Here is a 26038-nt window from a genome sequence, read left to right as displayed (position 1 = left end):
CAGTGCCTCCCTTGGGGATGTGGAGAGATTTATGAATGTGGCTTTTAACTGAACATTACGTATGCTTCTAGATAATCTGAAAGATTTTTGAGCTCTCCTGAAGGTGACTTACAACATTGACGTTGCCTCTTACAAACTCCTAAGGGAGGGGGCAAGATTTGATCCATCACTTTACTGGTGAAGAAGCTGGGCTTAAAACTGCTAAGTGACTCCTTTGAAGTTACACTTAGCAGAGTAGAGGTGGGGTTAGAACCCACAAACTCTCTGCCTTTGCTCAATTTTCTTTCCATAAAAGTGAGTGCTGGGGAGTCTGCCTTCCTTGCGTATCAATCAGTTGGCGCCTAAGTCTCCTGCACACAGCACTTAGTTGGTGTGTCTGCCCTGCTGTTCACAAGAGGAGTTTGCTTTAAGTGACTTACTGAGCCAAGGAAGAGAACTTTTATCTTCCTGCCCTTGCTTAGGGAATAGCCCGGAGGAAAGCAAATGGTTGGCATCTACTTTTATGGAGAAAGAGTGCTTTGTTCTCTGTTTGTACAGGCCACAATTAAAACAGTTTTAGAGGCAGCTTCTTTAAACTCTCCCTCTGGAGGTCCTGGGTTAGGAGAAACTTTGGATGCATCTTGTTCCAACTCCGAGAGTCCCAGTAATGATGGGGCTACTTGATGAGGGTACTGGTGGGCCTCTTTTTGGGGGCCAAGTTGTGGAAAAATTTGCACTGAATTGGAGCCACACAATACATCTCATATTCCAATTTAGAACCTCAAGCCTTTTAAATTGTATCCTGGTCTTCAGAGTGATTGTAGGTTAGAAGAGCAGAGAAGAATTTTCAGCCCAAAGAAATGATTATAGCAGACCGTAAGGAGGCTGACAGAGTACATTGGCAAATTTGTAATTTCCATTAAAACATGTTGCACTTTTAAACACTTGAGGAGGGGAAGGCAAATGGACTCAGTGAGTTGTGAAAAAAATGCATCACACATCACCTGGAAAACTCAATTTCGGGATGTTTAAATTGAATATAATGGCCAAACTGCTTCACGTTAAAATACAGTGAGCTTCTAGAGCACAAACATTTATCAGTGGCTTTTATTTAAAGGAAGATTGTATCTGTACGGCTGTCACATTAAATTCTGCCAGTTTTCATTATATAAATGCACTAGCCTCTCCTTAAGGAGGGCACTCCCTGCAAGGCTGGAAGACTAGCAGATATATGGGCCAGTAAGACAAGGCTCTTCTTGTCTGCTGGACTCCAGTGGCTAAGGCATCTCCCCAGCCCCCACCACTCCAGAAAATTGGTTTGCCCTCAGGTCCTGAGATGCTATAATTGACCCAGCGCAGGAAGAGCCAAATGCCTTGGGCGAACTCTAACTGCCCTGGCTTATCCAGAGTGTAGAGAATTGTCATGCTAATCAGGTACAAGCCTGGTACCTTATAGACTTTCTTGTCACTTCAGTCTGGGCCTGAGTTAGGAATTTATTGGAAAAGCTGAAAAATCATCAGTAAGGGAATGGTTTGTGATATATCCACATTTAAGCCATACTGAATTGCGTAAGAGAAAGATATGACAGTCTCATAGTTTAAAATTTTTATCTCAGGTGATAATGAGAGAACCAGGGACTTTCCATGACTGCCCTAGAAGACTCTCCCATCTCTTATAGCCACGGGGCTAATGTAGTCAAGAATCGGACACTGCAGGTTGCTGAATTCCACTGTGAGTTGAATTCAAAGCCACGTCAGATCTCTTAGGTTAAAGGTTAAGCGCTGATAGGAAAAGATGAAATGGTGAAAATTTGAATGGACACATTTGGGTAGATTCTAATGAATCAGAATATCTAGAGCCTGCACGCTCTGCTGAGTTTCCTTTCCTGCAGAAGCAGCCCCCCTCCCTGTCTGATGAAGTTAGTCCTACCTTGCTTGGAGACTGTAGCAATCTGATCCCAGGTAGAGGGTACCAGATATAGTCATACCTCACTGCTACTCCATTCTCTTTATTTTTAGCCCTAGAAGTAGCCGAATTGAATCAGGCCCCAGGGGCATGAGTAGAAAATCTGACCTTGGAAGATACAGTTAAAATATGTGAGATTCATAAAATTTTATTCATTCATATTCACAGAAACTTGAGGAGAATATGTGTAGAATTAGGACCTAAGTGTTTTAGACCAGGGAGGGAGGAATATAGTGTTGGGTTGATGATGAATTTTTATTTATTTTAAAAAAATTTTTAATCTTTATTGGCATATAATTGCTTTACAGTATTGTGTCAGTTTCTGCTGTACAACAAAGTGAATCAGCCACATGTATGCATATATCCCCATATCCCCTCCCTCTTGAGCCTCCCTCCCACCCTCCCTATCCCACCCCTTTAGGTCTTCACAAAGCATCAAGCTGATCTCCCTGTGCTCTGTGGTAGCTTCCCACTAGCCATCTATTTTACATTTGGCAGTGTGTATATGTCGATGCTACTCTCACTACATCCCAGCTTCCCCTTCCCCTGGTGTCCTCAGGTCCATTCTCTGTGTCTACTGTTCCTGTCAGAGATTCTGGATTTAGAGTATTAGCTCCAGCAGTTTGATTAAATGAAAAGTAGATTCATTGGAGGATTACATTAAAGAATGTTGAAATGCCAGAAGTTCCCTAGTGTAACATAGGAGTCCAAAGACCATGGGAGTCGGGAATGTTGAGTGGGAGATGACATCATTAAAATGGGGTCTTTGATGCCACTTGACTACTGGAGTCAGTGTGGGCTTGGCTACTGTACTGGTCAAGAGGGCTGCAGTAGTAATCAAAACTGTCTGGCCCATAGAGATTTTTGATAATGGCTAATTGATCATGGAGTCTCTAGGACCAATAGAAATGGGCAGCCTACTAAAGTTTTACTTGATCTTTGTAATTGAAAAAAACTCTGGTCTGCCTGGTGAACAGAGACTTGACTTTCCATTGCAATGGAGAATCATGGCCTCTCATCCAGTTCCCTTACCTGACCTACTTCACAGATCCAGAGCCCTTTAGATGAAGATTTTTACAGCCCTGTCACACGCGGGTATTGCCAGTCTTCCTTCTACCTCTTTCACAAGGGAGACGATATGGTAGGAAAAGGAGATATCCACCTTCTGGGCTAATCATTGGCTCTGAGCAGATGATAGCCCCTGGGGTCTGAAACACTTGTAGTCTTCCAGTCTGGATGGAGATTTGTGAAGGTGTATTAGTCAGCTCAGGCTGCTATAACAAAATACTATAGACTGGTGGCTTAAACAACAGGACTTTATTTCTCACAGTTCTGGAATCTGGGAAGTCCAAGATCAAGGTGCCAGCCAATTCATTTCCCCAGTGAGAGCTCTCTTCCTGTGTTGCAAAAGGCTGCCTTCTCACTGTGTCCTCACATGGCAGAGAGGGAAAGAGGAAGCAAGCTCTGTGGTATCTCATCTTATTAGGGCACAAATGAGGGTCTTCCCCCCGCCATGACCTCATCAAACCTAATTATGTCCCAAAGGTCCCCTCTCAAAATATCATCACATTGAAGGTTAGGGCTGCAACATACAGATTTTAGGAGTATGTGGAAGTGGGGGTGGTGACAATGGACAAGAACACATAATTCAGTCCGTGGCAGATCAGGTGACAGGGGGCGTCATGAATCCATCCCATAGTGGACCTGGTCTACCATAGTGCACCATCTGGGTGGTAACATTTTTTAATTCCCTGCACATGTAGTAAATGCTCCCAACTAGCAAACCCTGCTTTTCTGGGTTTAGGAACCAAGAGTTGGAAGTAGAAATGGCTCCTTTCACTCACATACCTAAAAGCCCACTTTAAAAAATTGTTGCTTCTCATCCTTGCGACTTTGAGCTCTGCTAGTTTAGAAGTCTCAGTTCCCAAGGAACTAGGTCTTCACCGGGAAATACAGCAATAATTCCATTGGCTGCTGCCTGGCCCTGGGGACGCCTCATGCCACTGGACCAACAAGCAATGAAGGGAGTTACTGTACTGGCTGGAGTGATGGATCCTGACAACTAAGAGGAGATTGGATTGTTGCTATAGCGTGAGGCAGGGAAGACTATGTCTGGAACTTGTGGGATTCCCTAGCGTACCTACTAGATACTGCCCAGGAATGAAAGTTAGTAGATGAGAGGATCACAGTACCACCTAGGCCTTGGCCCTTCAGGAATAAAGATGTTTAATGGCTTCACTAGGTAAAGAACTTTAACCACCTGAGATGCTGGCCAAACACCAAGGAAATAGGAATTTCCTAGTGGAAGAAGGGAGTTATAAACATTAATTATAATCTCATAACCAGTTGCAAAAAGGATGACTAGATTGCATAAGTTCTTGCTTGTCTATGTATATACGCCATTTCCTTTTTATTCTCCTACTTTCTCCTGTTATATAAGGTGAGTTGGTATTGGTGAAACTTAGCATTTAATAGTTAGGCTACATGATACCTAGGTGAATTTGTCATTAAACTAGAAGAGGAAGGATCACCTAACAATTGATATAATTACTGATGGGACTTTGGGTCTCCCATTTGAATGAGAAGGTAAGTACATTTATATTTGAACAAGGGATAGTTACAGGAGCTTGATGTCACTGCATCTGCAACTTGGAAATTTAAGTAGGTATAAGAGGGTGTGTATGGTGGTCAAGTAGCCAAAGACAGTGGATTATGATAGATGATGTGTGGCACCTGGTACCATTCCCACCCCTTCTCTCTACTCTCCCCCAAATCAAAGAAGATTGACCCTGGGGACTACTTCCCAAATTCCCTTAAGAGCTGGGCTCTGGGATACAGTTTTGGTTCTGCCAATGAGACGCAGTCACCTGGATCTGGAAGGCAGAAAGGAGGAAGGAGCCATTGTCCCTCAGGCCATAATGGGGGCAGCTGACATGCAGGCTTTGGTGAACATGAGGTCCTGCATTGACTGGCCTGACCCTGGAGCTGCGGGCAGATGTGAAGGCAGTAGAAATCTCCTCATCCTGGAGGGGACCACAGATGTGTTGGCAAATCTGACAGCTCCGCGTGGCCTTCAACCACCCTTCTCTTCTCCAGTCCTTTCAATGGCTTTGTAACCACGAAACTGCCGAAATTAAATCCTACTTGAAACATCCAGAAGAGTTTGTTTTCCTAACTGAACCCTGACTAATGCATCTTCAATCTCATCTGCTTGGAATAAACACTAAACAGTTTGTATTTATGGCATTCTAAAAATTTTTTATTCCTGAATATTTTAAACAAATTGGATCATATAGCACACACTGTTTTGTAATATGTGCTTTTTCACTTAACTGTATGTTATGAGTGGCTTTTTTTTTTAATGCTCATCTGACTTGAGGGGATTATATAATGGGATGGGTGAAATGGAAAAATACATCAGTAGCTCACTTTGGATCTGCGGGAGAAAAAAAGATGTCTAAGCAAACCAAACATAAGATCTTTTGTTTCCCAAGGAGATTATTTTCTTTTCCCAAAAGCTGCTCTCGTAACATCAACCTCCCACTGCCAACTCTCAGGAGTAGTCCGTGATTTCTGCCTCATTTCCCATTTGCTTGGTAGCCCACAGCTGTCTGGCTTCTGACCACAGTGGTTTGCCAAAATTCCTTTTGCTATGAACTGAATTGTGCCCCCCCCCCCCCCCCCAGTTCATATGGTGAACCCCTCTGTGTGATAGTGTTTGGAGATGGGCCTTTGGGAGGTCATGAGGATGGGGACCACAGGATAGGATTAATGAGTGTCCTTATAAGAAGAGACAGCAGAGAGCTCGCTCGCTCTCCTGCTCTCTCCCTGCAATGTGAGGACACAGAAGGCAGTCATCTGCAAGCCAGGAGGAGAGCCCTCACCAGAAACCAATCATGCTGGCACCTTGACTTTAGACGGCCAACCAAAATCTAAAACTATGAGAAAATAAATTCCTGTTGTTTAAGCTTGTCTTTGGAATTTGTTGCAGTAGCAGAAGCTAAGCTAACTTTTTGGAAAATCACCAATGATTTCTTAACCAAAAAATCCGGTAACCTTTTTCTTGTTACTGGCACTTCCTTGCAGCATTTAACCTTAAATCCTCCTTCCCAGCTGGTATACTCTTCTCGAACCTCCACGGCCCTTTAAGTCCTAGATCTTCTCCCCCGTCCTTAAGATCCATCCTCAGCCCTGGCTCTTACACTGGGCTCTCCCCCATACCTTTCACCAGGATGACTGCAGCCCTAAAGCACTGACCCCTCCTATTTGTGTCACCTTGACATTGGCACTTAACCCTTCTGCTTCTTTGTCTACAAAATGCTCCTCATTTAGCGACATAGATAATATCCAAAGCCTCCGTGTACTCTAACATAATCCAGTCACTAAAATCTCATGCCTATGCTATGCGCCTGACCTTTCTCCTGATCTTTAGGCCCACACTTTGGCCTGTGTGGTACATCTGTCTGTCCATCTTCATGTTGCTGCATCTCAAACACAGTGTAACCAAAACCTCTTTCTTTCCCAGTAAAACATGTTGTTCTGATTAACTTCTGGCCTAAAGACTGGAATGTAATGAAATAAAAAACAAAACCCAGAAAGATAAGGTAGCTTTCTCTCTCTCTGTCTTCCTACGTGGTATACACTCCAACCTTGTTCACTATTTGAAGTTTTTGAATGTGGATCCTATATCAGCCCTTGTTAAAACTGGTCCTCATTGATAACAAGGATGGATTGCATTTCAGAGTCCCATCTGTTCAGTTATTCACTGCAAGATTCCTAGGTGGGTCTGAACTTCCTCTGTACTAGATGGAAAGATAAGAAGAGGTGTTTACCCATCACTTATTTCCTGCTGTAGATCCCCTAAGAGAACTCAGTGGAATATATTTCCTCCTTGTATCTAAAAAAATCTTCATTCTTTAAAAGAATGATGACCACTTCAAGGCAAGTCTGCCTTTAATTGCAGGAGAGACATTGTTTTTCAAAAGACGAACACAGGTGACTGGGTGAGCTGGACGTAGTTGACTGACAGTTGCTAAGGCAGGCAGATGTCCTTCTGGGTCACTCCAATCCAGTGACAAGGCATGAATATGTACCCCTAAGATAAAATAGGTATAGGGATTGCTACTGAAATAATATTTTTATCAACTGCTGCGGATTCCATAGTACTTCAGCCTGAGGTCTGGAAAGCATGATAAGATTATCCTTCCATCGACTTTTTCCTTTTCTGATTAGATCATTTCTCCTCTAGCCAATAATGAGAAAGATTCTTTAAAAATAAAAAAAGAACAAAAAAAATTTTCCTTAGGCCATCAGATTATTGTTTTGTTGGTACTAAATTTAGGAATTAGGTTGTGCCGCTAACTAGTTGCATAATCTTAGGTAAGTCACCTAGTCTCTAGAAGCTTCTGTGGTCTTTTTGTAAAACAATGGTATTGATCCTGGCTTAGATGATCGCCAGGATCCCTTCCAGTCTGCCAGTCTGTGGCTTTTCTGCCTCTGCTAGTTATGTAGATGTGTATAGAATCTAATCCTTAGCGTTTGGGGGGTTTTTTGTTGTTGTTGAGCTAGTAGCAAGCATTAATCATTGCAACTCTAAACTGAGTAACTTGGAAGCACTTCACAGATGCTTCTAAGTGAATGAAATAATGTACATTTAGAATCCTGTGAGATGATCCTTTATGTTCCAAAGAAAAAACACCCGAGAACTTTGTAGTTCCATAATTATGAAACTACCACAATAGCATACAATTGGCAACATTTATCAGTTTATCAAAGCTTCGGATTTTTTGACTTAAATTGATCACTTCTTGAACATTTTCATATTTTCTTCCTTTTCACCAGCATTAGCAGTTAATGTTCTTGGGGGAGGCATTTCTTCCCAAAGAAATAAGATATCACTTACCAAGAGTTACTGTATACACCATGGAAGGAAGCAAACAATAAAGTCACTTTGAGATGCTGATGCTGTGTCATTCACAAACCACCTTGACCAGGTGGGTGACGGCCTGCTACTCAGAGCAGCCTGGAAAACACACCTCAGATTCTTGCCTTTGTAAAATTGCCACGGATCAGCAGGGTGTTTCCGACTTCTTGTTCCATTGCTCTGGATGGACCAATGCTTCCGAATAAAACAGTAGAGAGAGAACCGCCAGCATCAGTCTTCTACAAATGCTGCAGTCCCAGATTGACTGTCAACTTACAGAGGGCCCAGAGAGCATTGGCTTTTGTCGCTTCCCGGTCCCAAATTCCAGCCTCCTTTCAGGAACGATGCCAACAAGGATCTTCAGGACATGACAAAGATGTGCAACTCCAAGAATTTTTTTTTTTACCAAAGTCAGCGGGAAAAACAGGGTTGCACAAGATTTCTCTTATTTAGGTTCAGTTTAACCTTTTAATGCCTCATTTTGGGGGGCACAGAACTGCACATGATCTTCTTGCAAGGTTGCTTTTTGCCTCTAACTACTGTTTACTTTGTTCGCTTGTGTTGTTTTGTCACCTTCATTACGATTACCAGAAGAGGGAACCTTAACCAGGGATCGTGTGTGCTCAGCTCAGCCCCTCCCTGTGGGGTCAAAAACACAGACCATCTGCACTTCCCTGCTGCTTATTTTGTCCGTTTCCATTAAAGATCTCAGCAACACTTACTCCTTCCTCTAAATTCCTCGATTTCACACGTTTTTTTTCTTTATTTCTACCATCTAACCCTGATTATTTGCCTTCTTCAATACATTAAATTCTCCTTCTGATTAAAATTGCCCACTCAGCAAGCGGCCTGAGTGCTCCTCCAGCCTCATGGTTCCATCGTGCACCCCATTTAGTTTTCATTTACTCCAGAACGTCTATCCCAAGCTCCACATGTCCATGTTCACATTCACGTCCTAGGGCTTCTCTGTGTCTCTGCATGCACCCTTGCAGCATCATGACCTATCTAAAATCTGCTTGCCTTGAGACTCATCTTTAGTGCTGCTCCACCCAGGAAGTCTTCCCTGGTCGCTGCCCACCTGCAGCCCCAGATGCTCCTCTGTGTCCACCCACAGCATCCTTCTTAGGTTAGAATTAGTTACGAACATATTTGACTCCCAGAAGACAGCATCTGTTTGGTTTTTGCTTTCCTATCCTTGTTTTGGTGCTCAAATACCTTGAATGAGGATGCTTAGTTTGCATTTCATGACACGGAAAGCCTTCCGCCTAAGATGACATTTATAGTGTGGTATCATTCTTCAATCTGTGCTCTGACCTCAGTAAGGAATGTTTCCTGTAATCAACAGCTTCCTTCTCCCACCCCTTCCCTATTCACTCATTTATAAAATTTGTTCTAATAATTTGTTACAAAGCAGGAGATTTGGCAGGCCCTATATGTTTTGGGACCTGCCAAGCCAAGAGGATTGAAGGTGGCTATGAAAGATTTTGCAAATGCCATTTATACCAGAGATACAGCAGCAGCATTTATCTGGCTTTTTTGGCTGGGAAACAATCTCAGCTAAGCCGAGGCTGATTACATTGGCCATGCGACAAAGGTAGTTTATTCATCACACACAAAATCTCCCATTAACTAAAATCAGGATTTTAACTGCTGATTGCAAGGAGGGCTGAGGTATCACAATTACCCGCTAGACCAAAAAGGTGACTCTTAAGAGTACTTTTTAATTGTTTTCTTTCCTAAACCTAATTATTGTTGGCTTTGCAGATGTCTAAAAATTAACTTATTCATAGAACATTAACCTATATTTTCTGCCTTCACCACTCCCATTCTAATTCATATTTTGCATGTCTGGGGGGTTTATATCTGTTTAAAGTATTCCCAGATTTCTGTGTGGCTTTTATTAGAAATACTTTATAAAGCAGGGCTTCAGCTGAATTCCTTCCCTGAAAAGGATGTTGATTTCTTGAGAGAACCAAGAACTCTGGAGAGTGCTTCCTATTTCTCTAATATAGATGTGTCTCCCTGGCTTCAAATGGCAGTTGCCTCTTCCCCAAGTTCCAGTGATCACCACTCACCATCTTGGTCCACCCCAAACTGTGGCCTTTCTGCCCAACACCCCCACCCCTCCCCCGCCCCGGTTGTCAGTAACTTACAGTGAATGCCAGGTTGAGGGAATTTCTTCTCTTCCTACCATTCTTCACAGACATCCTCCCACAGGGGCTGAGCAGACACCTGTGGACTTTCCAACCTCATAATTAAATCCCCTGACAATGTTCTTTTCTGGCTGACTTGCAAAATAAATATTTCAAAGAGGGTTAATTTTTGCTCTCTCCATGTCTGTATCCAGCGTGTGTGTAGTGATGGTGGTGGTATGGGGAGGAGGTACGTGTGTGCTTTGAAATACATATTACAATTTTAAGTTTTCTTAGCTTGCCCATAGCTAATTCAGAGACCAAAGGTTGTGAGGGATGGATGAGAGGCTGAGAAGGGGATGGGGTGTGGTTTGGCAGATGAAATACGGCTGCATTTAAATGTCGTCTTCCTGCTAACAAATGCAAATTGGAGGGAGTAGACCATTGAGTGGTATTCTCTCACTCACTGATTTCATTTTTTTCCGCACCGCATCCTCCTTTCCTATCCCTAACTCCACTTCCTTTAGAGTATAGTGGTATTTCTCAGACATGCTGACCCATGTGCCTCTCAGAGCATCAGTTCTGATCTGCACAGACAAGGTGCTGGTTTTCCAGTCGCTCCAGCCTCAATACTCGTATGTCCTCTTTCCAGAAGGAAGCCCACCAGTGGGACCCTGGTGGTGTTGGCCTGAGCCACTCCTGTTTACCAGCTCACTGCAGCCTGAGTGCTGGTACTCTCAGTCCTTCTTCACCTCGAAATTTGAGGAGGGTGAAGAAATCCAATTTCTTTAGGAAATCTTTGAGGGGGAAAAGTTTCTGGTGGGCTGATAGATGAATCTTGTTTGGTGTATAGGTATGGATGTGGACACAGAAGCAAACTTTGTTTCAAGCACTGATCGTAGGTGTTCCCATCTGTCTGGTCTGAGAGGAATCCTGGTCCATGTGGCCTGGAGAGGAGACCTATCTGTTTTCTTTCTGAGTGTCTTTATCTTGTCCTTAAAAGACGTATTCTCTAGGCATTTGCCTTACGTCTCTGTCAGTAGAGGCTGACTTCCTTTTTTTTCTCAGGGAGGAGGATGAGTACTCAGAACTGCGATCAGAACTCAGCCAGAGTCAACACGAGGTCAACGAGGACTCTCGCAGTGTGGACCAAGACCAGACCTCTGTCTCCATCCCTGAAAACCAGTCCACCATGGTCACTGCAGACATGGGTGAGTCTGCCAGCCGTTACCACAAAGCCAGAGTTCGGTTTCTGGATTGTAATAGGAACTTTAGAAACATAAGGCAGACTGAATAAAAATTTAATTAGTCAAGGAACTCATTGAGTAGATGAAGGCACATCCATTTCAGTTCTTTACGTGCTCCTTTGTTGGTCAAAATGGAACCAAAGAGCTGAATTCCCTTTCTGCCTTGTGATTCAAACATATGTCACCTTCTACTTGAAAAGTCTGGAAGTAGGGAACCAGTTAAAAAGGCTATTGCAGTATCCCAAGTTACAGTAAAATCTGAGCTGTGACAGCAGGAGTGGGAAGGATGGAGTAAGTAGCAACAGACTGCCGGGGAAGGACCAATACGTTTCAGCAACTCTGGGGTAAAGAGGAATCCAAAATGACTAACACGTTCATCCTGAATGACTAGGAGAATGATTATATTCCTTAGTAAGGGAGTTTGGTTTAGAAATGAGTTGGGAAATAGATATATATGAGGTTGTAGAGAAATGTCCATGTGGGGTTTTAGGAAGTATTGTATCTCTACAAAAAAAAAGAAAAGTCCATGTGGAAATACCTGGTACAGTGTGTTGGTATGGTATGTTTTAAACTACAGGTTATAACCGTTAGTGGGTCTTGAAATTATATGAAAAAATAAAGTATTTTTAAATGAAATCAAATAGAAAAAAATAGAATGACAGTATTGTTTCATGAAACATATTTGTTGGATGTGTATATGTGTTACGTTGCCAAGTGAAATGTTCCAACTATGGGCTTCAGTTGAAAGGTTGCAAAACCTCTGGGCTCCTTAGAGATGCTTAACTGGATCTCTGAAGAGATTGGGGTTGAGGATAAAGGCTTTGAAGTTATAAGGTAAGGGAATCCCTATGGTTGAAAGGGTGTGGAGTCGAAATGGGGAGAGGCACTGTATCTTAGGAAATGTTTACGTACAGGGGAGTGATGGGAAAAGAATGAGGAGAAGGAAGAGTAAGTATAGTACAATTGACAATAGAACTCAAAATTTCATTGGCGAGAGAGAGACTTTAATCAAATATTAAACATTTATATTTAATTATCAACCTATATACGTGCTATAACACCAAGAAACATAGTACCATGGCAGTGTGTCAGAGGAATTCAGTTTAGGAATTCCAGGATAGCTTCCTCTAGGAAGTAACATTTGAGCTGAGAACTGGAGGATAGGTAGGAATTGAGTACATAAAAGAGAAAGTGGCATTCGGGGAAGAGGGACAGGTGAATTCAAGGTGGTGAAAAAAGGTCATCCTGTGTGGAGGGCACAGAGATGGGAGATGGAGGTTTGAGAAGCAGGCAGGAGCCAGATCATGCAAGATTTTTTATTTTTATTTTTTGGCCATGCCATGCAGCATGTGGGATCTTACCTCCCCGACCAGGGATCGAACTGGTGCCCCCTGCAGTGGAAGCATGGGGTCTTAACCACTGGACTGCCACTGAAGTCCCCCACATCAGGCGAGATCTTATAGACCATGTTAGAGAGTTTTACCTTTATTCAAAAACACAGCAAACCACTGGATGATTTTAATACAGTAAGTCCCCTACATAAGAACCTTCAAGTTGCAAACTTTCAAAGATGCAAAGGTGTGTTTGCATTTGCAGTCACATAAGTTAGTTCATGTGCCTGGAGCGCATTGTCACGTGCGTGTGTCCTCTACAAGTGGTTGTGCTTTTGTGTACTTTACAGTACTGTCTAGAGTACAGTAGTGTTACCGAGTCCAAGCTCGCTCTGCTCGCCGCATGACAGGCCAACGAATCGGAGACGAGGCATTGAGGCAAGGAATACGTCTTTATTCGGAAAGCTGGCAAACTGAGAAGATGGCCGACTTGTGCCTGTCAAAACCACCATCTTACCTAAGTTAGAATCCAGGCTTCTTTTATACTAAAAAGGGAAGGGGGTGTTGTTGGTTATTGCAGACTTCCTGGTGCCAGAATCCTTCGTTCTTGCAGCTGTCCGCATAGGTCAGGTCACGATGTTCCTGTAAACCTCCAACAAGTCAAGTGTTATTCTTTGTTCTGCAACTTTAATGAATGGAAAAGTGTTATATCGTTAAAGGTCAGAGGTTTGAGAATGGGCTATCCTGTATATTTCAGGCTATAAAGCAACATTCTAAACTTGTAGTAAAAGCAATAGAGGAGGAAGGTTAATGCAAAACAAACAGATCTGATGTGGAGTCTGATTTAGCTCTTCCCTGTACCAGTAGTACAGTATCTTTATTTCAAGCTGAGGATGTCCAGAAGCAAGCGTGAAAGCAGCAGTGATGTAGCTGGTACTATTGTACTCTAAGGTACTGTACTATAAGATTAAAAGTGTTATCTTCATTTTTTGTGTTTTTATATATTTGTGAAAAGTACTATAAACCTATTACAGTACAGTACTACACAGCCAGACTGTGTTAGTTGCACACCTCGCCTGTCTGTTGGACTTACAAACAAACTGGACTTAACGAATGTGCTCTTGGAACAGAACTCGTTCGAATGCAGGGGACTTACTGTAACTGGGTGGTGGAGGAAATGGGATGATCAGATTTGTGTTTTGAATCACTCTGTAGTAAAGACAATCAGTGGATCAAGGGTGAATGGGAGAGACCAGCTGGGAAACCACTGCAAAAGTCAAGATGGGCAATTGCTAAAATTGCTAGGATTAGGGTGATGGCAGCTGAGACGTGGAAAAGCAGATGAGTTTAGAAAATTGGCAAGATCTGCCGAAGGATCAGTAATGGTGAAGGAGGAGGTAGGCATGTGTGGGTGTCCCGTAAGTGTCTGGTTTGCACAGTGGATGGACGGTAGGGCCTATCACCAATGTGGGAGCCAAAGGAAAAAGGAGCAGGTGGTTTTGCTCTGAATTTTGTTTTGTTTTGCTGGGGGAAGGGTGGAGTAGGGTAGAGATCGTTTTTTTTTGGGGGGGGGTGGGAGGAGTCAAGGGGCATAAGTTTCAGGCAGCTGGAGATATTGCATGGAGATGTTGGGAAGGCAGTAGGTGTACATAAGCCAAAAGAGGTCTGGCTGAAGAAAGCAGTTGGGAGACATCAGGCTGTTTGCAGACAGTTATCGAAGCAATGGCGGTTCACGTGAAGAGCGAGGAGTGCAGAGAGCTGGAGACTAAGCCTAGGGGACCCCCCGCTGAAGAGGAGACTCAGCAGCAGCTCGCGGCAGGGATGGGCCTCTCAGCTTTTCAGTCTCCGTTTAAATCCAGCTCCTCCGAAAGCATCGTGTGCGCACCAGTCTGTGCGAGTCCCTGTGCTGACTCTCACTGCCCCATTGGTTTCCTTCTTACATCACACTGAAGTTTTAAACGATGTATTTGTGTTTCTTTGCTTGACTGCCACTCCCGCTAAACCCCACTGAGCAGAAGCATGTTTCTTTTATCTATTGGTATCTCTGCAGAGCCCACCACAGGGCCTGGCATGAAGTATGTGTTCAGAAATATTTGTTTGAATGAACGAGCGAAGCAGTCAACCAGTCCATCAACCAGTCCATCAGCCAAAGCTGTAAGAAGGAAATGAGGAGAGCCGTGTCCAGCAGCCAGCGGGGCAGAGAAGGCTCTAATAAGCAGGAGGGGGTCAGCAGGATGGATTGCTGCTAAGGCAAAATGAGACGGAGTTAGCTATATTGAAGTCACTGCAAGCTGTATCCTGATGCCAGCTTGAGCCAGACAGAAACGGGTGGAGGAGCAGGGATGCCTCCCAGGCCTGGGGCCTTGGCTTCAGGCTGAAACTGCTTCCCTCACACTAACCTGAACCCAGACCCCGGGCCTTAAGTCACAGCACACACAAAGCCCTGCAGCCAGCCCAGCTGTGGGCCCAGGTCCTACAAGCTCAGTTACAGCAGCATCATACTCTCTAACCCTAGTGGCCCTGAACTTCTGGACTCAGCCTTCCAGCCTTAGGCAGTCAGACTAGTGTGAGTAGCTGAGAAGTTTCTGATCAGTGGAAGAGACATTCCTACACACATCCCTCCATTCATTTTGCTGAAATTGTTTTTTTATGAAATTAAGCAAGTGACCCACACTCCGACAAAATTTCTTAATCTGCTAAGCTGGGGGAATGGAGGGCAAACCCCAGTCAAGTGGGCGGGGCGTCTTCACTGTGTCTCAGGGCTCCTGCCCTGAGGGAGCCTCTAAAGCTGGGCTTCCCACACAGCAGCCAGTGTCAGCTTGTCTGCCCTGTGAGCTGGCTTTGTTTTTTTTCCCCAAATTGCTTATTTTCATCTTTTCCCTCAGTAAAAGTACATGTTCATTACAGCTGGTGGTAATATCATTCCCAGCAAGCCTGGGCTCCTGTGGGGAAGGGACCCTGTCTGCCCAGTGCTCGTGTATGTTCTCTGCCCACAACAGGAGGCCTTCATTCATCTACGCGGCCGCTCACTGGGTGCTGTGCTAGGAACTGGGCGTGTGAGACACAGCACCTGCCGTCAGATCGCTCTACTCCCACACTCAAATTCCTCAACCCCAGAGTGACATCCCAATGCCTTACCCTGGCCTGCAGGGCCCACAGAACCTGGGCATCCCCCAACTCGGGCCTTGTCCTCCCCAACTCTCCCTGTTTTCTTCCCGGCTCTGGCCACACCGGCCTCCTCGTGGTCCCTCAGATCTGACCGGCGTCTCTGTCCTCAGGGTCTCTGCATCCACACGTGCCCCTCTCACGCACATCAGTGAGCTGTCTCTCATCACAGGCCTTCCCTGACCCCCGCGTGGAGTCCTGGAGCTGTTACTCCCTCGCACACCACAGGCACTCCCTCCCCATCCCAGCTTCATTTTTCTGCATAACACGTAGCACTACCTGATGGCACCTCGCGCTTGCATTTATTTCCTTATGCACGTACACCAGTCTTCATCAATCTCTTGCACTAGGATGAAGATCCCATGCAGGCAGGGACTTCGGCTCTCCTGTTTACCGACGTAACTGTGCCCACTCGCAGGAGGCTCCCAGGTATGAGTAACAGGAAACACCATCTTGGAGCGCATGGGTTCTTTGGAGGATGCAAAGGAAACAGGGAATGACTGACAGTGGGACCACAACAGGAGATGGACAGGAGCCCCTAGCAACACCTGGGAGCATCAGAAGATGTGGCCAGAAGTCACATCTAAGCAGAAAGATGAGGAACAAGTAGGAATGATGCGAGTGAAAAGAGGGCGCAGGAGGAGAATGCTGTGGGCACGGGGCCCACACCTCCCAGGTCCCCATGGAGGGCAGGCACCAGACAGCATGGAGGAGGCGCTGACGAAGGCCCCAGCAGAGCCCAGCCCCTGCGTGTTCATCGGAACCGGACGGCTGCCTCTTCTTACTCCTGTGCCATTTTCCAATTAAATTGCTTCAGCAGGGAAAAAGCTTCCATTTATAAACACCATTATAGGAAATCATTAAACAGCAGCCATTTCATCATGCCTGCTATATTTGCAAACGTGCATTAGCAACCCAGAGGTTTTCTTGAGCTGGATTTTATATACAGAGTTTGCTGCAGTATATTTGCTGATCTCCACTTAAGATATCAGGAGTATTTCCTTCATCAAAAAGCACTTTTCATTTGTTTTCAAACCCCACTCCTCAGAGCCTGGCTGCCCCTTCGATAAGCTGGCTGCAGGGTACGGTCCTCAGAGCCTGGAGGAGTAAACCAGCAATTTAGAAAGCGCTTTGACTTACCTAAGCAGTCATACACCGGAGAAAGGTCCCAGTGGTGTCGCATTGCATCTTCAAATAAATTGCATTACCTCTGTTCAAACCTGGTCACATAATCGTTTGTAAAGGAAAGATAATTAAGTAGACAAAGATAAGGGAGAAATTATGACTTGAAATTTGCAGAGAGCTCTAGTTAAAAGGGAGGCTGCATATCATAACTAACAGGCTTTGTTCACTTACTTTGTGTTGAGCATTTACATGCATCCTCACGTTCCACCCTCAGCCTTGAAGGAGGCCTTGTACATCTCACCTGTAAAACTGGGATGATGGAGTTTAGAGAGGGCAAGTCGCTTGTCCAAGGCCTCACAGCTAAGCAGTTGTTTCTGTTGTTGCCGCCCGTCTCTATAGATGGCTTTGCTTTTACACGCCCCTGCTTAAACGGTGACGCGTGCCTGTAGATGGTGTGCTCCGCTTACTGCCATCCTTTGAGGTCTCTCGTGCTGGTGGTGGAATTTAGGGAGCAGCTGTCTGATTACAGCACCTGGCTTCCTAGCAGGGTGTTTGTTGTTCATGGAGATCTTTCAGATCTCCGTCTTAAAAACAGTACCCTTAGACCAAACCGTTCTGGGTGTTGCAGTAGAGACAAGCACAGATGTGTGAGATGGGCTCAGCATTGCATCACACGTGTTGGGGTGTGTGGGTGCACTCCCTCCAGCAGGCTGTCTTCCCAACTCTGTTCATGGAACAGCAAAGCTTGTCTGGAGCAATTGTCTGTAAAACAAACAAAACCCCTGACCCGATGGACCTTTGCACAGGCTGCGATGGGTACTGGTCCTGTATTTTTTGAGATCTCTTCTGGTTTTAGGTGAGAAATTCTTACTTTTGTGGAATTTAGCAATGCTGAACTCTTATACCCTTGAGGAGGAAAGGAAGCATATGATACCATGTTTGCTGGTGTGATCATTTAGTTAGAGATTTCCTCCTTATGCGGAGTTTTTGGAGGACAACCAAGGAAGAATTTACACACGAAACCTGGCTGTTTGGCATGGCTGTGACTGTGAAATATGCTTAATGTTGAAGCCAGATTTTCCTGGCTTAATGGCCCACGAGGCTTAATGGCTTCAGGAGAAATGTTCCAAAGTGTCGAGCAGCCCCTCCCAGTGGGGAGAAAGGGAGGTCAGGGTAGGGAAAGACAGTCCTGCCTTCTCCAAAAATGATTTCTGCAGAGGGGGAGAGAAGTGTTTACAAAGGTAAGGCAGCCTGTTCAGAGAAAACTGGATTTTTGTTGGAAATGAGGCACTAAGTAGGCAGTTATCCTCCAGGAGAGAATTTTCAGAGGAGAATCAGATCATCGGTAACCTGATTCTGAAACTTTGAGACACCAGTCCCCAGGTTGGAAAAGTTGGACAGGACTGAAACTAGCATCCTGACTTGACGATGGAACAGGCCAAGCCCTGTGTTGATTTTTTTTTTTTCCTTCTCCTTACTTTGATTGGGTAAGTTAATTTCTCCCCAGACGTTCACCATGCTGGTCATCTCTGAGAACCAAGCCCAGGGAAGGCTCTGAAGGTTTGAGCGCTGACTCACGGGGGCTCTCTCAGGTGACCGTGCGCTTCCTCCCAGGGATCTAAGCTGGTCAAACAAGGCCTGTCTGTGAATGCTAGCGGGGCTGAGTGGCCAAGGAAGCCAGCTAAAGTCGTTCCGGAACTTTCCTTAGAGCGTAACCAAGCCTGATTATTGCTCCGCTCCACTTTGTGCTGCTCTGAAATATTTCCCTCAAACTCTACCATTCAGTAATTTTTCAGCCCCCAAAAGAGGCTTGGGGTTTAAGATCGACGTGGAAGGCACTGATCTACCACGTTTGTTCAGAATGAGCTGCCATGATTGTTAGGCTCGTGGACTCCTTTTCTAAGATAGGCAGCCTTTATTTTCTAAACAGACCATGTCTTCTCAGGTTGGATTGTTTTTTTGGTTATTTGGGACTCATGACATAGTCTTCCTTAGCACCAGTGTCACAGAGGATGTCAGCGTCCCAGGCCAGCCTCAGAAGGCCTATTTCATCTGTAACGGGAATAAAGCACCGGATCTCACTAGTGTTACTGCAGCCCCAGCCATCGCTGTGGACACTGTTTTCGTCGAAGAGGTTCTGTAGACCACATTCGGATACCACAAGCACATTTTCCTCTTTCTCTTGGTGCTTTGGAAATCCCCCCACCCCACCCCCCACAGTCAGAGCCTTGGGGACTGGGACTGACGGCCTACTGTGTGCTGGCACTGTTGGCTCCCCAGGGCTGGAGACAGCCTGCCTCTTGAGCTGAGATGGACGGTCCACGCTCAGAGAAGAGCGCATTTGGCCTGGAGGGTAGTGAGCTTTGGGGAAAGTGCTCAGAGGTGAGGCCCGAGAGCTGGGCAGGGGCCGGAGATGGAGAGCCTTGGAGGTACAGCGAGGGGGCTGGAGTTTGTCCTCTAAATGCACCTCTAACTATTTCTTCAGGATAACCTCTCAGAGGTACAGCTATAGAACGATCTCAAAGGCCTTTCATAGATAATGCCAAATCACATCCCCTCTCTGCCCCAAAGGTTCCTCACCTCTACAGTACTGGGTATCTTCTCACTCTTAAAGCTGTGGCCGTTCAAGCGATTAGTCATCAAATAAGTAAAATGATTATATGTGAACTTGAACTCTTTTCAAGTTGTTAGAGCCTTGCTCTCTAGAAACCACTGCCGGAACTTTCATAGCTCACAGGCCTGGCCTGGACTGGGGTGGGTGGCTGGGAATTTTGTGGGGGCTGTGGTGGCTGAGAGGGAGGGGTCCTGAAGGGGCAGCTGTGGTTTGCAGTTGATGTTAGGTTATCTTTCTTATGCCTTCACCGTACTGAAGACCAAGTTTACTGTTGTAGGAAAACACGGTGTGTCAAAACTACAAAGTGACAACAGCAAAAATGAAAACACATCCCAGGCTGGTAAGATTTGCTAACATAGAAGTCTTTGGGAAAAGAAACACAGAAGAGGCTCTTCCCCCCCCAGGGAAGTCAGGACCTGGCGGGGGTGGTAGCGGGCAGGCGGCTCTTGGCGCGCTCACCCTGAGAAGTGTCTGCATCCTTGGGGGTGATTTGGGTGGTGTCCCTGTTCTCATAGCTGCATTGAGAGATCGAGCATCAGAATGGTCCCCGCATTAAATCTACACATCAGCATTTCCAAGCTACGGCAGACCTCTTTGCCTTGAGTGTTGAGGTATTTGTTTTCCCCTCAACTTTTTATTTTGAAAAACTTCAAATTTGCATAAAAGATAAAATGAGCCCCCCCCCCCAAATCCTTTGCCTAGATGCACCAATTGGTACCATTTTAGCACATTTGATATCTTTCCCTCTCCCACTTGCAGAATCTTTTTTTTCTGAGCCATTCGAAAGTGAGTTGCAGACACCATGATGCTTCACCCTAAATATATGAGCACAAACCTCTTAAGAACAGGGACCTTCTCCGTCATAACCACAGCACCTTTACCACACTCGAAAATTTGACCACTGATGGGACATTAACTACCGAGAGTCCACGGAGGGATTCCCCCTGCTGCCCCGTCACTGTCTTTTGTTGCTGTTGCCCAATCGAGGATCCGTCAGGGCTCACACACTAGTTACCCTGCCTCTCTTCTCTCCTTTAATCTAGAACAGGGCTCCACCTTTCTTGTTTTTCATAGCACAGCCATTTTGAGCAGGCCAGGTTATTAGTGTCATAGAAAGTCCCTCGGGGGACTTCCCTGGAGGTCCAGTGGTTAAAACTCCGCACTCCCAGTGCAGGAGGGCATGGGTTCTATCCCTGGTCGGGGAACTAAGATCTCACATGCTGCTCAGTGTGATACCCGCCTCCCACCCTCCCACCCCTGCTGCAAAAAAGAAAGTCCCTCAGTCTGCATGGTCTGATTGTTTTCTTGTATTTGAGATTAACGTTGTTTGCAAGGATATGCATAGGTGATGACGTGTCCTCACTACCGGACGTTTGCAGCTGGAGGTTCAGAATGTCAGTTTGTCTATTATTGATGATGTTGGGATGTTTTTAAACTGTGACATCATTCTTATGAATCCTCTTCAGTAAACACAGACACTGTGTACGTGACACAGGGTGTAACCTCCAAAGATACTCTCTTACTCTTTTCATCTCAGACCCTTCTGTCTTGTCCTTGGCACTTAGACCTGGAAGTGGACTATTCTATTCTATCTTTTTCTGTTTTGTCCTGGTTTTGTTGATTCCTTGCTGGAGTGAGGGAGGGCCTTGCTGCATGCAGAGTGGAGGGTGCGGCTAAAAAGAAAACAACAGCCTTCCTGGTTTCAGCGGTAGGGCCACAGCTGGATCCAAGCTGTTCCATCCCTAGGATATCGCATCTTGCTTCTTAGCAGAACATCTGTCTTGATGCTGTAGCTCTTTCCTCCACTTCAGTTGCTTTACAAGTTGTGACATTGTGCCTGGTGGGGGGCTGTGTGTCAGCCTTTGCAAGGCCGTGTGGGTTATAATTATGGCCTGACATCCTGTGCTCACACAGGGAAGGTCTTCAGACAGTTCACAGAGGGCCTGCAGCCGCTTCTGTTTCTCAGACTAGCTGAAATTTCCTGTGGCTAATATCTCTAACTTCAGTGGAAGCTTCCACCTTGGGGATCCCCCTTAATTGAAAGCTTTCCTCCTCTTTAGCAGGGTGTGGTATGCATGTGATAGGTCTTAGATTTGATGATACTTGGTCAATGAGCAGGCTGACAACAACTTGATACCTTAAAAGTTGGCTTAGAAAACGTCTTTCATTTCTTTTACACATTCCACCCACGCGGTCTTTATCGAATACTACTCCCTGCCCAGTGTTGTGAGCATCTAGGAACACGAGGATGGATGAACAGAGTCCTTGCTGCCCAGAGCCAGCCCTTGTAGGGTCCATGTGTCAGGTACCAAGTAGTTAAGGGGAATATGATGCCTCAAAGAAAGAAAGACATATGAGACTATAGGTAAACAGGGAAGGCTTCCCGGAAGAGGAGGTTTTAAGGCAAAGCTTTAAAAAGAGCCATTATGAAGAAGAGATTGAGGGGCTTCCCAACCAGGCAGACACACATCCACTAACTGTGACGTGAATGCTGAGCCCCAGGAGTAAGTACATTTGAAGTTGGAACCATATTTTGGAGCAGATTCTTTCTGGTAAATGCACGCTGTTTGGAATCAGAAGACCAGGAGAATATTTCTAACATTTAGCATGTTCAGCTATATTTTTATTTGGATTACGGTTTTTACAGGGGGTTCAAAAAAAAGCAGAGGCAGCCTTTAACACCAGATTCAAAATGAACCAACTCTGGTATAGTTTTTTATGTACAGCGCTGGGGTAGGCCTGATGGATCCTGAAGGAGAAAGAGGAAAACCAGTATATGTTTAACCAGCAAGCAGCTGGTGAGGCTTCATTTCCCCAGCCACGAATGTCCTCTGACCTCCTTTCCAGACTTCCCAGGTACTTGGGTCTTCTCTTAAACAGCAACATAAACACCTAAGGCTCTGGGTGCTCATTAGAAAAGCAGAACCCGAGCTGTCTTTTCTGCAGCTCGTATCAGAAGTCTAACCGGGGGACGTTTCCTTTGGAAACGACGGCCCACCCAGGAAGGAGCTGCAGGCTCTGACAGTGGCAGGCAGCAGTGGGGTGAGGGCAGTGGGCAGGACAGTGGAGCACCTGCCGAGTCCCAGGAGGCAGCTGCGGGCCACTCTGCACGTTGCTGTCATGGGAGGGGCTGCACACCGTACTGCCCGACCGTCTGATTTTACAGAAGTAGCTTTAAATCCTACTGATTTTAAAATGTTGGCAATTAATTCAAAAACTGTTTAAAAAAAAAAAAAGGCTGTGCCGGATATCAAACCCTGCCGCGCAAACAGAGTGCATCTCTGGCTCTAGGGGACTCGTCTGCATCCTCTGGTTAAAGGGAGATGTCTGTCCCATTTATTCTTCTCCGTCATCTGCCTCATCTTTACAGCAAATTAGACAACGAGAAGGCAGAGTGCCGAGATTGTGTGAGCGTAGCCCTTCCCAGAACTCCCTTTACCTTGTGCTTGAATGGTCTACAGGAGCAGTCCCCAGCCTTTTTGGCACCAGGGACCGGTTTTGTAGAAGACCGTTTTTCCACGGACTGGGGTGGGGGATGGTTCAGGCAGTAACGCGAGCAGTGGGGAGCAGCCGATGAAGCGTCACCCGCTCGCCCGCCACCCACCTCCTGCTGTGCTGTGCGGTTCCCCAGGGGTTGGGGACACCTGGTCTGTCGCTTAAATTTAATTGAAAGTTAGTATCAGAAGAAACCATATGAAATCTGCATATGTGTGAAACTGTGGCTGAAAAGACACACAATCACATCACTTCATACCACATATGAAGTCCCATGTACCTAAATTCTTTTAACATCTAATTGTTAAAAACACATCGTGTCCCAGGACCTAGTGTATAGCACAGGGAGCTCTACTCAATATTCTGTAACAACCTAATTGGGAGACGAATTTGAAAAAGAATAGATACACATATATGTATAACTGAATCACTTTGTTGTACAGGTGAAACTAACACATTGTTAATCAGCTATACTCCACTATCAAGTAAAAAGTTAAAACACACACACACATACACAGACATACACACACATTATATCCCTTGTGAAACTGGAATGCTTCCTCATTTCTGACAGGAGATCGTTCGTTTTCCTGTGGCCGCCAGGAAGCGTGAGACCACATAGAAGAGTCAGCCCCAGCGGCTGTGTTCACGTCCACTTGCATCCTCAGCCTCTCCTTGGTCCCAGTCATTGTGTTTTCCCCTTACTTGTGGTTGCTTGCTATGTGCTACCTCAAATTCATTTTTAGAAAGATATAAATAACCTCCAGTAGAGGAATGTGTATTTGATACAGTGGCCTCCTCTCTGTCCCGTGGACGTGCAACAGAGCCATTACCTTTGCTACACAAAGCACAGCGTAGCCTGAGGTGCCACAGTGGGTCTACCTCGTGCAACCCTTCACACCGGATTCCATGTCAAGTGTACAGTTTAGTGGCACTAAGTACATTCACAGAATTGTGCAGCCATCACCACTATCCATTTCCCAACTGTCTTATCCTCCCAAACAGAAACTCTGTATTCATTAAACAATATTTGCCCCGTTTGCCTAGCCCCTGAAAAGTCTCTTCTACTTTCTGTCTCTATGAATTTGCCTACTCCAGGTACCTCATGTAAATGGAATCATACAGTATTTGTCCTGGTGTAACTGACTTATTTCACTTAACCTAATGTTTTCAAGGGTCACCCATGTTGTAGCAGTATCAGAATTCTGTTCCTTTTGAAGGCTGAATAACATTCTATCATGCGTTTATACCACATTTTTCTTATCCATTCATCTGTCAACAGATACTTGGTTTATTCTATCTTTTGACTATTGTGAATGGTGATGCTATGAACATTGGCATACAAGCATCTGTTTGAGTCCCTGCTTTCAGTTCTTTTGGGCATGTACCTGGAAGTGGAATTGCTGGGTCATATAGTAATTCTATGTTTAACTTTTTCTGGAACCACCAAAATGTTTTCCACAGTGGCTGCACCATTTTACATTCCCACCAGCAACGTGCAAGGGTTACAGTTTCCCCATATTCTTGTCAACACTTGTTCTCTTCCCTTGTTGCTGCTGTTTTTGATAACTGCCATCCTCGCCGTGGTGTCAGTCTTGCCTTTACTCCATGCTGACAGTATCTTCCTTTTGGGGAGTCTGTTAACGTTTAATGTTGTTAATGATAAGATTCATTGTGGGTCTTTCAGTTTGCTATTTGTTTTCTGTTTGTCCCTTCTGAATTCTTTTGTTCTTCTGTTCATCCTTTCTTCCCTCTTTTGGGTTAACGGAATAGTTTTTAGAATTTTAATTTATCTTTCGGTGTTTGGCTCTGCCTCTTAGCATTATTTTTCAGTGGTTGTTCTAAGAAGTGTATTATACATCCTTAATTTTTCAGAATCTACTGAGTTAATATTCCTCTTCTAATTCTGATTTCTGTCCCTCCGTTGCCTCTCTTGGGAGACAGTGGCCGTGAGTAGGTACGCACTCGGGCTTGGGTGAGCAGTCCTTGTTCTGGGTTAGAGCAGCGTGGTGACAATCGCCCTGGACACAGAAGGCCCACACTGTAGTTCCAGCCCTGCGGCCCACCCATTGTGCAGCCGGGGGTGAGGAACTGGATATCTTCAGGCCTCAGATTCCTCCTCTGCGGAGCGAGGCCTCCCACCTGCCCGCTGGAGTAGAACTTGACGATGTACGTGAAAGCCTTTCTGAAGTGTCAAGAGTGCTGATCAAACCAAAGGCGCTATCATCCTGTCTCAGGATCCTAAGTCACCGTGATCATCACCTAAATGAGGCGCCTTTTTTTTTCCACTGTAGTAAAAAATGCATAACATAAAATTTTCCATCTTAACCACTTTACGTGTACCAGTCTGTATTGTTAGTTATATGTACATTGTTGTGTAACAGATCTCTAGAACTATTTTTTATCTTGCAAAACTGAAAATGTACCCATCAAACAACACCTGCCCCCATGCCCCTCCCTCCAGCCCCTGGTAACCACGATCCTACTTTCTGTCCCTATGAATTTAACTACTTTAGATACCTCACAAAAGTGGAATCATACAGCATTTGTCTTTTTGTAGCTGCCTTATTTCACTTAGCTTAATGTTTAAGGTTCATCCACGTTGTAGCATGTGTCAGGATTTCCTTCCTTTTTAAAGCTGAATACAGTAAAACCCTGGTTTGCAAGCATAATTCGTTCCAGAAACATGCTTGTAACCCCACGTATTTGTATATCAAAGCGAATTTCCGCATAAGAAATAATGGAAACTCAGATGATTTGTTCCACAACCCAAAAATATTTATATAAAAATGATTACAATACTGTAATATAATACAAAATAATAAAGAAAATACAAAATATAAAGAAAAATAAACAAATTAACCTGCATTTACCTTTTAAAACCTTTGTGGCTGGTGTGAGGGAGACGACAGAGGTGGGTTATTGTGTGGGATGACTTTCACTTTCACTAACAGAACAACTGCTATCTATTGGCTCAATGGAGTCCTTTTCTTTTCGTGCAACGTTAACAAGGAACCTATCCAGTGACACTTGCTTTTGCTTCCTTTTGAGGATGCACGGA

The 26038-nt window shown here is 45.0% G+C and overlaps 1 protein-coding gene across 6 annotated transcripts in view; it reads left to right on the top strand.

The window, feature by feature from the left end:
• MCC (MCC regulator of WNT signaling pathway) overlaps positions 1-26038 on the top strand; it is a 430355-nt gene that overhangs the window by 321455 nt on the left and 82862 nt on the right. For all 6 annotated transcript variants that reach the window (XM_057737620.1, XM_057737622.1, XM_057737624.1 and 3 more), the window contains one exon: positions 11069-11211. In XM_057737620.1, coding sequence (XP_057593603.1) covers positions 11069-11211 — 143 coding nt within the window. The remainder of the gene's footprint in view (positions 1-11068; positions 11212-26038) is intronic.

The sequence above is a fragment of the Hippopotamus amphibius genome, chromosome 1, assembly GCF_030028045.1.
Source record: "Hippopotamus amphibius kiboko isolate mHipAmp2 chromosome 1, mHipAmp2.hap2, whole genome shotgun sequence".
Classification (NCBI taxonomy): Eukaryota; Metazoa; Chordata; class Mammalia; order Artiodactyla; family Hippopotamidae; genus Hippopotamus; species Hippopotamus amphibius.
This window is presented reverse-complemented; position numbering and strand designations above follow the sequence as displayed.